Raw genomic sequence first — 16484 nt, forward strand, 5'->3', positions numbered from 1 at the left:
AAAAAGATCAGACAAATTGAAGAAAACGAGAGCCTGAAATTAACTCTGCACTTTTTCTATAGAATTACAGTTTCAGAATTCTAAACGATTCACAGGTTTCAACTGGCGTGGAACTAGAAACCTGGCTTACCGGGTATACGACAATGAAACTTACAATACTAGGGACACACAAAATGTACGAAACAATCACACCAAATGAGCGGGGTGTGACTCTTTCATTGGCCTGTCTAATTGGACACAGCTCCCTGATTACATCTTGTTCTCTGCCACATGCAATTTAAGTTACTGAGCGATCCGATCCCACATCGCTTGCCATCATTATCTACCCGCTTCCATCCTCTGGAAAAGCAAGTCATCTCTTCACGCTTCCATTACATGATCAACATTCTCGGCACTGAACAACATCCGATGAAACGCTGAAATGTGGTTGCGTAAATTGCATGATGTAGTGCGGAACTTAAAGGCTGACGGATGCGGTGTCAGAATCAGATCCTCTCCTTGAGTGACTGCACTGTCACATTAACTTGTGATGGAAACTCAGCTGAATAAGTTATATCATCTTGTCTCATTATGAGGATTTAATGCTCCCGATCCTCATCTCTGCATGTCCTTAAATAGATTAGACCAAACACCATGAACACGCATACATATGTTAATGCATCAATTTATACACAGTGCATGATTTACAGTGCGGAGTGAGAGGTGTTCTCCAGATATGAGCCATCCGCGCAGACAACTTCATGTGTCGAGATCCGTCTTGTGACCTTTGTGAATGTCAGCGCCCAACCGTCACCGCAAGCCGTCACTTATGCCTCTTCAAAATGTCTAATAAAGCTGAAATGGTTCAAAAATAATGATGATAAATATGTGTGAATCCCTGCCCTTCATGGCTCAGCAGCCCAGAGGGGAGGCCTGACAATACATTGACTCAAAGCAGCAGATGATCTCCACGATCTCGAGAGAATGTCTGAAAAAAAAAAGAAAAAAAAAAGACAAGCTTACCCAAATCACTTAAATATTTTTTCTAACAATAATGTGTCTCAATGTGACAATAATGTGGCTTCCTAAGTTTAGAAAAGAAAACCTTGACCTCTTTTGCTCACTTTACTTTTTAGGAAGTGTGCTAAAATGGACAATTCAGGAAATCAGGATCGAATCTTGCCTTGCGAGACGACCTCAAAACTGCCCACTACTAGTGGAGCCAAGCATTCTTGAAGCAGGCTGAAAACAAAACGCTAAATTTTGCTTAGACAGCTTGAGAATCATATGGTAACAAATATATAAATCAAGTACCTATTTGAACTGAGGACAGAAACAATAAAAACAAAAACGAAGGTTTCCTTCATCTAATTTTCTCTGAAAATGTCTTCACATTTCTCTTACATATAGATATAACTCAGTGGACACATCAGGGATTCAATGCACATTGCATGCATAGTCAAGACAGCAGCGCAGTCATGCATTGCATGTAATACAGAAGACAACAGCCCCTGTGACACTGAGCCTTACTGCTGTCAGTCTTCATGAAAACAATGCAGGGCTATAAGGCCCATCCCATAATGGATTTTGGTTGTTGTTATAAGGTAAATCAGACCCTTCATAAGATTTACAAGGTGCCATGTAGCCGCAGTTAAAAACAGCCTTTTAAGCGTCCTCATTTCTTTGAAGCAATTGGATATTCAGACGGGCGACACGGTGGCACAGTGATTAGCGCTGCCGCCACACAGCAAGAAGGTTGTGGGTTCGATTCTGGGACCGTTCTGTGTGGAGTTTGCATGTTCTCCCTGTGTCTGCGTGGGTTCTCTTCAGGTTCTCCAGCTTCCTGCCACGCTCCAAAACCATGCCTGTGAGGTCAATTGGAAACTCTAAAATGCACGTAGGTGTGTTTGTCAGCGTAAATGGTTGTTTGTCTCGATGTGGCCTGCCATGAACTGGCAACTTGTCCAGGGTGTCACCCTGCCTTCAGCCCTATGACAGCTGGGAGAGGCTCCAGCAGACCCCCGTGTCCCTGAGCTCGGGAAGAAGCAGGTTTGAAAATGGCTGGATGCACATTTTTGAGACATAAATGAGTGATGGTTAGCAGAATGGTTTGCACTTCAAAGGTATTTTAATATGTTGAGGGACATTGCCTGCTACGTTGCTGCTTTTTAGCTTTAATTTATTCACCAATGAGATATCATCCCACGACTGCTATCTGGAGAAAATGTGCACATGCCATAGCACAAGCATTCAGTGCATGTATGCGACTCCATACATAAAGGCATAGAGTGATTACAAAATGTGTCATCTACAATTTGTGGCATTCAAACAAAGAGCGGTATGTCGCTGATGCATGGCACTGCAGAAATGTCTTCTAAAACTTAGTTTGGACTTGAATAAATGATGTCCATCCTCAGCTGCTACGCTGAACCATTTCCCTTCCCGGTTTCCTTTAACACCTTGTTTTGGCTTGTCTGATTGAACGCTTGAATTGATAACGTTTTTCCAAAAGGGGCTTCCGTCGCTGTTCGCTTGCATCTTTCCCTCCCAGCTCCTCGTCAGACTGAGAGTCTAATTGAATGATTGATAATTTAATGGCAGCGGCAGAGCCGCCAGTTTCAGTGAAAACCCTCGTCGCTTCTGCACGCAACGTCTCCTCTGAGAGAGCCCACATTTATATATACTTGGCGTTGGTGCGTGCGGGGACTGGCAAAGGTTGCGGTCTGGCGTGACTCCAGCGTCGCAGATTGATGGCACATTTAAGTGAAGGACACTTCACACACCTGTGCTCGTGCACCGCGGGGGGGGAACGACTCACCGGTAGACCCGACGGCGCAAACCGGCAAGGTGCTCCCTCGACCCCGAACACCACTTGTGTGTCTCTCAAAGGCGGCAAACACATGCCAACACCCCCACTCACCTCCTCCAATCCCACCCCAACAACACAAAGAACACACGTGCGTGTGCCGCAGGTCCCGAGCCAACATCCGCAAATGTGCGCTCCGGAGCGTGCGTCGCGCCCCGAAGGGGGCTGATCCGGCATAGATCACAGCTCTGAGTGCACCCTGTCCCCCTTTCATCATCCGTGTGCACGGAGGTGCTGACACGTGGAGCGGCTGCACGCCAGCACGCCCCTGCCTCTCTTATTGGCCGTGTTTCGTCGGAAACAACGAAGCGAGCGTGGCGCTAATCTGCGTTATGCGCGAGTGCATCGTCGTCGGGTCAAAACGCCATGCGCCGTGTTGCGGGGAACGCCCCGTCCCCGCCGCCTATAGGCACAAGTTGCATTATTCAGGGTTATTCATGTAACGCCTTAGCGACAGCTCTTTAAGTACAGCAAAACGCAGCATACATGTGTGGTGGAGCATGTGGGACGAGGAGGTGCAAAGGACGTGCAGAGGCTAAGGATGCCGTCACAGAAACTCGTTACACAGGAATTTCGGTGCATTTGTTTGCACCAAAGCTGCAGGAGACAGATGTTGCACTTGATGAGACGGCCTCGTGTTCCAATACAGTGGATCCGCTTTGATGTAGAACTGAGACGTTGATGGGCTGAAAAACAGATGATCAAACAAGTCTGCAAACGCCTCGAACCCAAAGGACAAGAGTTTCTGGCTTTGCTGTATTTTTCATTTGTTTGCGCCTTCGCAACCGGGGAGAACTCAATGAAGCAACGCATCAAACAAATAACAACAACAGGAGACACAGAAATCTGGGCAAGAAAAAGAAGAAAACAAGCTGATGGACTGATCTACGGGACTCATTTTTTCACAGTAAAAAACAAAACAAAACACATACATATATACATATACATATATATATATACACACACATGTATATATATATATATATATATATATATATATATATATATATATATATATATATATATATATATATATATACACACATATATATATATATACACACACATGTATGTATATATATATATATGTATATATATATATATATACACACATACACATATATACATATATACATATATATATATACATATATACATACACACATATTCATATACATTCATATATACAAACGCACACACACACACACACACACACACACACACACACACACACACAGTATATTCTGAGTCACTTTGTCAGCTGTCACCAAAATGAACTGATTTGTATGTCAGCTGGCCCATGAAGACAAATCGTTGGAGGTCAAACTTCAATCATAGAACTCTTCAGAACCATTTCTAAATTTAACCCAAACATTCATGCTGCCATTTTGGTAGTGGGCGGTCAAAGGGATAAATGAGAACCAATGATGTACAAGTGGGAATTGATGTTTTTGGTCCAGAGCACCTGTCAGTAAATCCGACACCGCCCTCGGGTGCCAGAGTCTCTGTGATCAAAGCAAATTAACACGTTACCAGACACACATGCACGCTGGTGCAACGCAAGCAAGCGGGCAATCCTCCCACAGGAGTGCGGTCAGGTTTTGCACATCACTTGAGAGCAAGTCCGAGTTGTTCTGAGGAGTGTCGATCACTCTTGCGCGCACACATATACACACACACTTGCAGACTAAGAGAGAGAGAGAGAGAGAGAGAGAAACGAACAGTTGTGGTTAAAAATATCATATGATCAATGAGTCACTTTGGTGACTGAAAAAGTGATTTAGTTGAAGGATCACTGATTGCACGCATGACCCAAAGCAGTGCAGTCTGTGTGGATGTTTTGTTTTTGTGAATTCAGAACTGTTGTGTATTTCCGTGCGCTTGCGTCTCTCTGTCTAGTTTGGGATTCCAGCCAGGAGGCTTTTATGCTGCCTGCCTTTGCACAACTGTAGTCCGTGTGTGTGTGTGTGTGTGTGTGTGTGCGCGTGCGTGTACTTGTGTGTGAGCGTGAACGCGCATGTCTCTGTTCCCTAAACTGGCATCGCCATGTGACACACGTCCCACTCGGCTCCGCACGCAAACCATGCGGCAAATTGATTGCATATAAAATGCTAATGACGCCTTTACTGTCCCAGGAATGCTAATATTGCGATTTAATTAGGGGCATTTATTAAAGGGGCAGTGCGCTCTTTGTGCAAGGATTTTTTTTTTTCTTCCTCTTGACATTGAGGAAAGCAAAGGTTGTGTTGGTGGGTAAGTGGCGGGCTTCAAGATGCTGACTCAACACTTGCTGGTCGTCATTTGTTATGTGGACCCTCCAGACGGCAGAGACAGGAAATAGTCTGATGCAAATGATGTTGAGCGTCGGTCTGGACAAACACATGCAACATCTGCACACATGAGGACATGCGTCACCGCAGGACTGTGTGTGTGTTTGTGTGTGTGTGTGTGTGTGTGGTCTCAGCTGGAGGTCATTTGAAGAGCAGAGTTTCCTAATCTGGAAACTCCTCAGCCTCACCGGCCTGTCTCATTACGCCAGATGAGACTTGTGGTGCTTAAAGTGCCATGGCCACATTGAGCCAAGAATGTGATTCCCTCATTCCTAACAGGGCACAACCCCAATTTCATGCCGCCACCTACAACTTAACACCTCCCATACACACTTGTTCAAGCTAACTTTAAAGGTCACATTTTACACCCATTTTAAGACCTTTGTTTTTCATCTCAAGACATGCGAGCGAGCACCTTTACGCTCGACGTAAACCAAAAACTACTTTTTTGGGGGCCAGAACACGGTCACACAGGGTGTTATCTGTGCCCGTTGTGACATCAAAAAGGGCTGATTTCAAGAACTGCACATTTTAGTACCTACTCTCTGAGAAATGGAACAAGCAAAATAAGTAAGGAATGGACTTTTATCATCTGCGGGCAGTTCACTGAGGTTACAGACATGTTAGAAGTAATGAACATAGGTTAAGCTGAGCTCTATTACTCTACATGTCCCGTCCCCTCCCCTAAAAACCCTCCTCCACAGATGACTTGGCCAGATAACCTTGGGAAAGTGGAAGAGGGAGGCGAGTGAAACACGCTGAGATGGACTCAGAGGCACCGTTTTGTGGAATTCCACGAAGGCTACTGAGCAAAATTCAATTCAGGATGTGCTATTAAATTCCCTTGTAACATTCTGTTCCTTTAACAGGCAAACGGACTATGAATTTTCACACTTTTATCATAATGTTAGCAGTTTGCAATGCTTTGTAGTAATCATACGCGGTTACATCTTCCCTCAGAATTTTATTAGAAGCATATAAGAGTCGTACAATCATGTTTTTAATTTATGTGGGAGGTGATTATTTCTTAATTCTCTTGCGTGCCATCAGCTCATTAATAGCATCTTAACCTGAACAAAAAAAGTGTAACATTTCGAGAAAGACAATTCTAACTTAAAGTGAGCTGATGCATATTATGGGACCTTTAACCCAAGAAATAAAAAAAAAATAAAAAATAAAAAACAGCATAAATACACACACGCTGTCTCTCCCACAGCAGCAGCTTCGGGACCATCCACCAGAAATATCCTACTTAGCCTGATAATGATGATTGATGGGCATCCGAAAACGCTCTGCGGCAAAACAAATGGTGGTCGGCCCCATAAATCAATGGGTTGGGAGGGGCGGCACTGAAAGCCCACATTGATCATTGGGCGGGCCAAATGTTAGCATCTCTAAATCATTTTATTCCGGCACCATTTTCATATGCAGCATCTGGCGCAGTGGCGAGAGGCAGAGGGCGGAACCCGTTGCCAGACAACAGAGGGCCTTCCGCCGCAGGTGATGCATGGCGTAAAAAACGTGCGCCTTTTTATTCGCTGATCGATGGCGACGCCGAGGCTGCCGGTGGCCGACGCGCAGGAGATGCGCTGCTTCCGTGAGAGTGTTAGCTAATGCCGTCATCCGCACGAGCCTGTTACCCGAGGGCAGGCGAAAGCGCCGCGCGCTAAAGGGTGGGCGTGCGAGCGGGAGGGGTCAGAGCGGCAGCAGAGCCGAGGTGTAAAATGTGACACGGCTTTCATCTTGTCCAGGCTGCTGGAAAACACTGGCGCTTTCATGAGCATTCTCTCAGAAACAACGGTGTAATGAAGCATTTTAAAAGGCCTGCTGGCGGGTAGCAGGCTTAATTCACTCTTTTACTGTACAGCTGTTCCACTTCTGCATTTTAACTCCATCCACACAAGGTGGATTGGCTTTCTTCTTTTTTGTGCATTTGCCCTGAAGAATTTTCAGAGAACAAAGTTTTTTGTTTCCTTTATTCTTCAGAGAACAGCGGGGAACAGCGGCAGAACTTTATGTGTGCGTTTCACAAGAGCTGCACACAAGATTAAACAGAGGAGTAATGAAAACTACCTAAATTAACATATTCTCCTTATTCAAATATGGGAACCCTAATTGAACTGATTAAGTGAGTTATTATCCACTTGAAATATATATATTTTTTTACATTTAATTTCCTACTGATCAGAGCAACTAGATATCTCCTACATGTTTGCAAATTAGTTTAAAAATTAGTTTAACATATTCCTATTATGTGGTAAAGCTGAAGACTGAACGCTTTCTTCAGCTATTTTGGGTGTACAATCTAGACCAAGCATAAGAATATGCCACATCGCTTTTGAATGTATTATTCATTACTCTTACATTACATGATAGATCAAAAATGGCTATTACATTATCTTGCTTGTTCTTTAGTTTGTTTAACAAAAACAGGTTCCTACAAACTCATAAAACGGCATTTGCTGTTTATTTACTAGTAAAATTAATCAATAAACACAGATGTAATTCACTTAAATTTGGGTAATGATGGTTGTAAAATCAGGCAGTTACTTGTGTTGTCTAATTTCAGAAGTGACCTCAGAACCCTGCGATGAGACCCTCGCTGACCTTAATCTAATCTCAGAATCCAATCAAATTTACAGGAATGAAATTCTTCAGATACCGATGGACACATTCACACTGACACATACTATGCAATGTTGGATGGAAATTGATGATAGTGTAAAAGAGAAACCAACCAACTTCTCCATAATTGCAGCCTAATTTAAAAATGTGATTGCAACATGTCAGTTTGATACATGCATACGCCAGTGAAATCAAGGGGGAGGGGGGCGAAGCTGAGAGCTCCACACAGATCGCTCCTCATCCACCAACAATAGAGCTGCTAGTTACATAACGCGGCGGCGGCGCAGCACCTACAGTATCTCTGCCATTGTGGCATCCAGCGACTGAATGACTGGCCCGCAGACAAGATGATTAGACGGAGGGGGAGGGAGCGGGGTTGGTAAAATACAACCGGCGAGGGGCGACAGGCAGACGCCGAGGGAAGGAGAGGAAGATGCTCCGGAGAAAAGCCAGATGTCCTTGAGAAGATAAAATGAGTGGCGTGGAGGAGGGAGAAAGGGACGGCAGATAGAGGGGCGGCGGGAAAGGATGGATGGACGGATGGAGAGGATAGAGAACAAGAGCGGAGGAGTGGATAGCGAGAGAAATATACCCCCCCCCCCAGCTCCCTCCTCCTCCTCCTCTTCCTCGACCCGCCAAGCTCAGTCCGTCCGGAGCGTCCGGCCCACCGGCCAGTAAATTGCCACGGTCAATGCGCGCCGCTCCCAATGCTGCTGCACATTATTGATAAATCAGTGTGTGCTAATGAGAGGGGCCGCTTTGACCTGATGAATCACGGCGCAACGATGACTCATGCGCATGCACGCGGCGGAATGCACGGCGCCGGCCGGCGAGCGCGTGCCGACGTGCCAGTGTCGCACCTCCAGCGCACAAACCCAAACTGCCGGAGGTGTTGAAACAGCAGCTGCTGCTGCTGCTGCTGCTGCTGCTGCTGCTGCTGCTGCTGTTGCTGAGGCTCCAGTGTGTCCCCAGCAGAGAGGAGGGCTTCCACTGAGCTCCGGCAGGCAGTCGGAGGACAGCGAGAGCTATTTGAGTGGACGCTTTGATACCCAATAGGTGGCTTAACATGCTCATTAGATTGTATCGGCTCAGCGGGCTCGCACGCACACGCAAAACACAGCAACCTCGGCTTGTTGACATGGTCATCTCTTACACCCTCTACAAGCCATCGTGGAATCTCATTTATCCTATAAATGTGTATGTGTGTGTATGAGTGGGATTTGCACTCATTCATCTGTTTGCGAGACTGTGTGGGGTGTTGTTTATGTTTATGTTGATGCAGGTGTCTGTAATTACTGAGGAACATACATTGTGTTGCCTCCGCACCCAAAGTAGTGTGTGTCCACCACGGAAGGCCAGCTGAAGAGCGTGCACGGCTGCTGGTGTTTGTGCCGGGCGAGCCGACCTTGTTATAAAGCTGAGTGAGCTGTAGTGCCTGGGCATCATTAGTATTGCATGTGTGTGTGTGTGTGTGGGGAGAGAGTGGATGCAGTGGAGCAGAGTGGAGTGGAACACCAAATAACAGTAGGTAAGAGGAGGTGAGGGGGAAAGGCATGCAGGTCACACCAGGACAGACAATGGCTGTCAAAGGCACAAAGGGAAACTATTCAGCTATTTTGCCACAATGCAATGCGGCACCAACACACAGATGCAAGATAACGCCCAAGCGTCCAACTACACACACACACGCACAAGTAAACAATTTGCACACACACATAGAAATACGAAGACAATGTTTACTTTTGTCAATGAGCATGAGCTGTACTTGTTACATTTTAAGTAGTGGAAACATCTTGACATCATGAAAACTTTTTTTATTTATTTTTTCCGCTTAACTGTCCCCTTAGTAATCTTGTAATGTTGGTCAAAGGTTACTATCAAGGATGATCATCGCTTTCAAGTTTAACTTGAACACAAAGCAGAATGACTTCAGTATTTTAAGTATTAAATATTCAGTTTAATCTAACAGTGTTTCACTCTCTCATTTCTGCACCAATAACGCTACAACAATTTGGCATAGTGATTGATTAATCATCATTAATCAAGATTAATCAGAGCAAATTAATGAGATCATCTAAATTCATTTTTTACATCAATAATTTCAATCGATTGACCACACTTAAAAAAATACACCAGAACTATTGCACTCCCATCTTCTTAAACTGCATCTGGGATTCCAGTTAGACCTTAGAAAAAAGAAAACAAAGTCTTGCATATGCTTTTCATACTCTTAGCCTTTTCTGGAACTTTCTTGATGATTGCGCATTTTTTAAAACGGTAATATGTTTATAATTTTAACAAAATAACATTTTTTCAGTGATAACTCAATTTGGATTAGCATAAGTGTAGTGCAGTACTCAGAGTAAGTGCATTGTCTTATTTATATAAAGCCATAAATTATATCAAAAAGTTTCAAAACTGGCCAAAAATAAAGCTGTTTTGACAAAACATGGGGTTTGATGTTGAACCACTGACCTACAAAGATGCAAGATCACTATTCTATTCCTGCCTGTAACCTGCACCGTCTGACTGGTGATCCTGTTACTGGCATCCTTCTAGTTGGTTCTCTCGGGCCCTGTTTGGAGCAATTAGTAACTCAAGCATGACCGCGCTTGCTGTCAAAGACGTCATTTGACACAGAGTCAAGCTGTAAATACAATGACGATCTTTATCGTCTCTTTGTAAAATAGTGACATGCTGTAAATAATTGCGGTTCAACTGTCAGGTGCGAGTATAATGAGTGTGGACATGTCGCAAATTTATGTTTTAAAGTGTCCTCAGAAGTATGTTTTTTCGACAATTGTGTAAGAACAATTCCCTGTTTTAGTTTTTGCCAAATATAAGCTGCCCACAGAAGGTGATGATGGCCAAAGGAAAAATTCATGAAAAACAAAGCCTTCAGAAAACAATAGGAACTAACCAAAATGCAAGGCATGTAAATGCACAATAAGTTATAGGATGTACAATAAGGCCAAAAAAAAAAAAAAGGAGCCAAATGATGCCAACAGAGACAATAGAGGCCAACTGGAGGCAAAGTGAATGCTCTCAGCAGGGCTTCTTAGAAGTCCTGCCAGGAGGAGGAAGAGAAGGACAAAACCAGGTTGGAGGAAGCCCGGAAATACAGCGTCAGAAATGCCTGGCCGCAGGTCAATTCTAGCCTCATGCTTGGACCCACAGAGATATTCACCCATGTCAACATTCACACGCACACTTATGGGTAGGGGTCAGCGGGGTCCTCCCAATACAGAACACACACACGCACACAAGTGGAGGTTCCTTGAGAGAATGATGAAGACGCACACTGCCACACACGGTACTTAACACAGACGCCAGTAAATCACAAACCCTGGTGGTTAAGCTGGTAATGCATCTCTAACCGCAGCCCCCGCGGCTCATCTCGCCATTACCATAATAAATCCATAAGAGTGTGAGAAGCATTGAAGTCATTAAGGATGGAACAGTTTCAAACAATGGACACGGCGCAGGGGTTGGCGCTACCGCGACCTGTCCGACATATATTACAGCAGCAGTTACAATACAGGGCGCAGCCGCCTTGGTGGCAGATGCTGTTCCTAGTATTGAGGCTTCACCGCTTAGTTATGGTGATGAACTTGACACGCCAGGCTAATAAATATTGCAGATCGCACACAAACAAACTGGCAGAGGATAGGAAAAGGACACACACTCTGTATAACAGAGGTGGAAGCGCATGAAAGTAGATTGGCAACCGTATGAAGGTAGGCTGATATGGTGTCTCAACCCCCAGAACTTCCTTAGCAGTTGGATGTTAAGAAGTCAAGAAGGGATCTCCCAAAAAGAAAATTAAGAGAACATACAAATTTGACATTAAAACCTTAAATATATAAAAACCAGAATGAAGGTACAATTCTTACAGAAAGAAATAATGATAAAGACACATTATGCATGACTTACTTCATCTTAGTCTTGTCTCACAGTAGAATGTGTATTCAACCTGCCAGAGAACTCTCAGAAATTAGCAAAGTCAGACCTTCACAGCTTTGTGACCTCCTCATTTTGTCCCCTTCTAAACGTATGGAAGGTCCTACACTCACTTCTGGCAAGAAGCTTCAACCAAGCACTTTGTTGAAGGTTGTAAACCGAACCCTCAATGTGCAATTTTCAACATCTACAGGACGTTTAAATATGTAGTTGTCCAAGGCTGTTTCACTGGGGGTCTGGACTTACAGAAGCTCTCAAAATATTACCTTAAAGGGTAATATAACCTTTGAGGGTAGGGACAAAAATGAACAAGGAAAAAAGTTGCTTGGATTTACAAAAAAAAAAAAAAGAAAAGTAAAGGCAATTAAATTGTACTTAGTGTTCAATGATGTACCTAATGAAGGAGAAAAACGATGACGGCACCAAAGGACATTCCCTTTGAAGACAAATGGCCATCTCCAGCACCTACTCCTGCCTCTTCAAATATTAAGCACCAAACCTAGATTAACTCTGAAGAACCAGCGCTTTGGACACGAGCGTCGGAACAGTCACTCACATGCATCACCGCCGTCAAGGGATCATCCTCAAAAATTCAATTTATCTTCAGCTTGTAATGTCGAAGAATCATTACCGCATGGGGCCCAGACGCACTCGTCACACAAATCAGGTGTCACCGACTCATTTAGACCCTGATGAATAATTTTGCAATTACATTTAACATGCAAAACACACAAGACAAATTAGGTCACACTGTGCTTCACTTGCCTTGAGCAAAGCACGGCGAGAGTAATGGCCCCCCTGAATTGTAAATGAGTCGCCTCTTGACATTTTTATATCACAGTAAATCACCGCATTGTTGTCGTCGTCCTGCGCCTCCAGATTAGCGCCGCGTGTTGGGATGTGTTGACATGGCACCTCAACAAAGTCATCACCACGCTCGCAGTGTCTATTCCCTCTGGTCGGTGCTAAAAATGTGTGCGCTAAGCTTGAACTTATTCATTTTCCTGTGGTGCCATAAATACGGAACATGTTGAGCAGCAGCTAGCAGGAAGACGGGCTGGGACGTTTTCCAGATACAGATTAAACCCGGAACTGGAAATTACAGGCAGGGGATGTTCTTTATTGAAGCTTTACAGTCGAGGATTAATCTGTAGTCTGGCAAGTCAACCATCAAAATCCAGTTATCCAGTGAAAGCAGCAAAACAGCAAAGAAGGAGGGGAGATGAGGAAGAAGGAGGAGGGACGGAAGGAAGAACCTGGACAGGCCCGTTTCAAACTCACCCGGTCTTTTTTCCATCTTTCGCCCTCGACTGCCACATAGTCGGACCTTTGATATCAATATGAGGATTTGCTTCTGGCAGAGCGACTTGTTGCTCTTCGGGCACGGCTTGCGCTTGCTGGCAATCTGCCGGTTGGCCTGGGGGTCCTTGACCTCCCTGCGCTGGCGGATGAGGGAGCTGGCGAGAGCGGCCATCTTCCCGGCGCCGACCCTGCCGCGGCCTCAACGGCAGCCTCTGGCGGCTCGGTGGAGCCCAGGTGTCGGGGGGTACCGTGGGCCACCCCCCTGCCCGCTCACCCAGGGCGACGGAGCGCCGCTGAGGGGGAGGGGTGCGGAGCGGAGTGGGCGGCTTTCCAGAGGACCAACTCGAGTGGCGGCCGGAGGCTGCAGGCGAGGGGGTCGAGGAGGAAGCGGCGGCTGCCGCAAAAAGTGGCGGCTGCTCAGCGGCGAGACGCAGGTTGTCGTCGAGCAAAAAGCCTCCAGAAATGTCTTTCGGGTTTCTGCCGTCGGTTCAGGTGGAAGCTGGGGACGTCACCATTTCCCTGCCGGGGCGAGTCATGTTGGTATCCAAATACTGGTGGACGGCCGCCGGAGTCTCTGTCCCAGCCGAGGGCCCCGCCGGAGCTCCAGGGAAGTTTAATTCAAGGCTCCCAGAAGACGATCCGAACCTTTGGCCGCATGACCAAACGGATCCAGGCAAAAGAAAATGGTTGCGGACAGTCCAGTTTAAAAAAAAAAAAGTCAATCTTGCCGAACGGAACTGAAGGTTTGAATATCAACTCTTCTTTCTTATCAAAAAAAAAACAGACACACTTAAGGAAAAGTGCAGCTCCGGTCTCCAAAACGTCGCAAACGACGACGACAGCGGAACGAAGTGGAAGACGAAAGAAGTGAGGGGACCGTCCGACCTGAGGTGTCAGCTCCGCCAGCTGGGACGGGGACGAGACGACGGGGACGGACGCTGCAGGACGGACGAGTGCGGCTCTTCTTCTCCTCCTCGTCCCTCAAGTCCTCCTGGCATCACCTCCCGCGTTCACCCTGAGAGAAGACGGGCAGAGGACAGACGCCTGACAAATCCGGCATTTCCCACAGACAGAGGTGACATTCGGGGGGCGAGAGTCTCCGGGATAGAGGAGCGGGCAGAGACGAGCGAGCTCGCGCGCACGCACGCACGCACGCACGCACACACACACACACACACAAACACACACGCACACACAAATATGCTCGCCCACGCGGAGAGAGTGCAGCGAGTCTATCGGTCCCCCGTATCAGACGGGGCACTCCAACTACGCTACACCACGGCAGAGCGCAGCGCCGTGTCCTTCAGCCTCGCACGCCACCTCGCAGCTGGGAGAACGAGGAATGAATGAATGGGAGAGCGAGAGAGAGAGAGAGAGAGAGAGAGAGGGAGAGAGAGAGGGAGAGTTGAGTGAGTGAGTGGGAGGCGCTGGCAGGTAGCTGAGCCTTACGGTGGATCCAGTGGCGTCCGTGGCTCATGACAGCCGTCCAGTCGAGTTCTGTGGAGTCCAGATGCACAGTGCAGCCAGTCCGTGTGTGTGTGTGTGTGTGTGTGTGTGTGTGTGTGTGTGTGCGTGTCTAAGTGTTGTGAGAGAGAGCGAGGGAGACCGCAGAGAGAGCGTGTCTCACGGACGAGGCACTTCAGAGTGCGCACGTGCAAGTTGGAGTGTGCGTGTGTGTGTGTGTGTGTGTGTGTGCAGGGGAGAGTAAGAAGGTGTGAGAGTGTGCAGCAGAGGCAGCGTGTATGCGTGTGTGTGTTTCGCTCTCTCGCTCCCCCTGTTCACAGTGTATTACAGGGCGAGCTGGCAGCGTGCTTCACATGGTCCCTCCCTCCCTCCCTCCCTTTTCCCCCCCCTCCCCCCACTCCCTCAAATCTCTTCCTCTAAACCCTCCTCCTTCGCTCCTCCTCTCTCCTCCCTCCTCTCCTCCCTCTCTGTCACTCTCGTGCCTTCGTCCGCTCTCGACGTCTCGCACGTTCTTTGCCGTCACTTCTGAGGTTCCGAGTCGTGTCGGGCCGGGCCGGGCCAGGTCAGCGCCGGGGTTGCCCAACCTCCACTACCCCCTCCCCTCCCCCACCTTCAACCTCCTCCTCCTCCGTGTGATGCTGGCTTAAAGAGACAAACCGCGCAAAGCTTGTCATCGCCGCGCTCCCGGCGATGACAAGGACGTATAAATGGCGTGACACCGCCTGAGTCAGAACGTGTCACGGTATCTATACGTCGACCTTGAATCACTTCCAGTCTCATCATCCATAAATGCATCGCACAGTGCAGCGGATCAGACACCTTGCACTTCTGCAGAGTCAAAGACAAGGCGAGGAAAACCGTCCGGTGTGGGCGGATGGAGATTCTCTCATCTGGACGTTTGCAAACGTTTGGGTCAGAGACTCTCGTTTGGCTAATGCTGATTTGACCATTTCAGAGTGTGCAGGCCTAACAGAAAGTCGTTTAGGTCAAGCTTGTTTTTTCTGTGCGAGCGAGGGATCTTCGCATTGATATCGCCGCCTCCATTCGACGTTATCTTGGCAGGATTAGCAGAACAGTACATCGCCCAGGGCGTAGAAGTTGCTTAGAAAGAAACTGCCGGCATCTTGGGTCGCGCTCAACAAGCCCAAAACGTCTTTAGAACAATGCATTCTCTGATCTGCCACTTGTCTTTATTAACCAGATCTGTGATTCAGTTTGTACTTCAGTGATGCTGGGGAAAAAGTCAGGGTAATCATGAGACTTTTTTTATTATTATTATTATTGTATTATTTTAACCTAAGGGTCCAACTGCCAAATATGACAGCAGAGCAAACCCAAATATCATGGCTATTTAAGTTTAAAGTTGACTTAGTATAAGTCACCAAAATCCACATTTTTGGGGGGGTTTGTTTGTTTTGCCAGGGGTCTTTGCTAGAACTGATGAATATCACGGCAAGCAGAAATCAAAGCTGTTAACCTCAAGTCTCAAGCTGCCATAATGACAACTCAGAAAATAATCCGGTTTATTTCGATTTATAGCCAAAATAAAAATAGTGGGAAAACCACGAGGGGCTTGAGGCAGCACCATATCAGGGTTAAAGTGAACTCCTCAGAGAGGAGTTGTATTTCCAGACTGACTTCATTTGACATCACTATAATTCTCTGCTGGCCTCTATTCAAACGGGGCTCCACAGGGGCAGATTTGTTGAAGTCCAGACAGAATAACGCTGATGGTTCACTGCCAGTCCATTTAGGATTGTGTCAGCCCTTGCCAGTAATCGTATAACAACAAGTTTCTTTTATGTTTTTTTTTTTGGGGGGGGGATTTAATACAAAGACTGAACTAATGGATTTAGAAGTTTTTAAGCTTTTCAAATATTGAGACTGAATTAGGGAGTTTGTTTTTTGGGGTAAAACAGAAGAAACATTAAACAAATCCATTTTCGTTCCTTGGACTT

The 16484-nt window shown here is 46.4% G+C and overlaps 2 protein-coding genes across 2 annotated transcripts in view; both read right to left on the reverse strand.

Annotated features, from left to right (window-relative positions):
- Window positions 1-14847, reverse strand: part of fgf11a (fibroblast growth factor 11a) — a 79186-nt gene extending 64339 nt beyond the window's left edge. Inside the window, exon 1 of the mRNA XM_076034031.1 lies at window positions 13042-14847. Within this exon, the coding sequence (XP_075890146.1) occupies window positions 13042-13234 (193 nt within the window). The 5' untranslated portion in view covers window positions 13235-14847. The remainder of the gene's footprint in view (window positions 1-13041) is intronic.
- Window positions 1-16484, reverse strand: part of LOC142893456 (cornifelin homolog A-like) — a 197833-nt gene that overhangs the window by 120609 nt on the left and 60740 nt on the right. The window lies entirely within an intron of this gene.

The sequence above is a fragment of the Nelusetta ayraudi genome, unplaced genomic scaffold (genome assembly GCF_046127955.1).
Source record: "Nelusetta ayraudi isolate G7.1 ecotype Tasmania unplaced genomic scaffold, CSIRO-AGI_Nayr_v1 ptg000042l, whole genome shotgun sequence".
In the NCBI taxonomy this organism is placed as follows: Eukaryota; Metazoa; Chordata; class Actinopteri; order Tetraodontiformes; family Monacanthidae; genus Nelusetta; species Nelusetta ayraudi.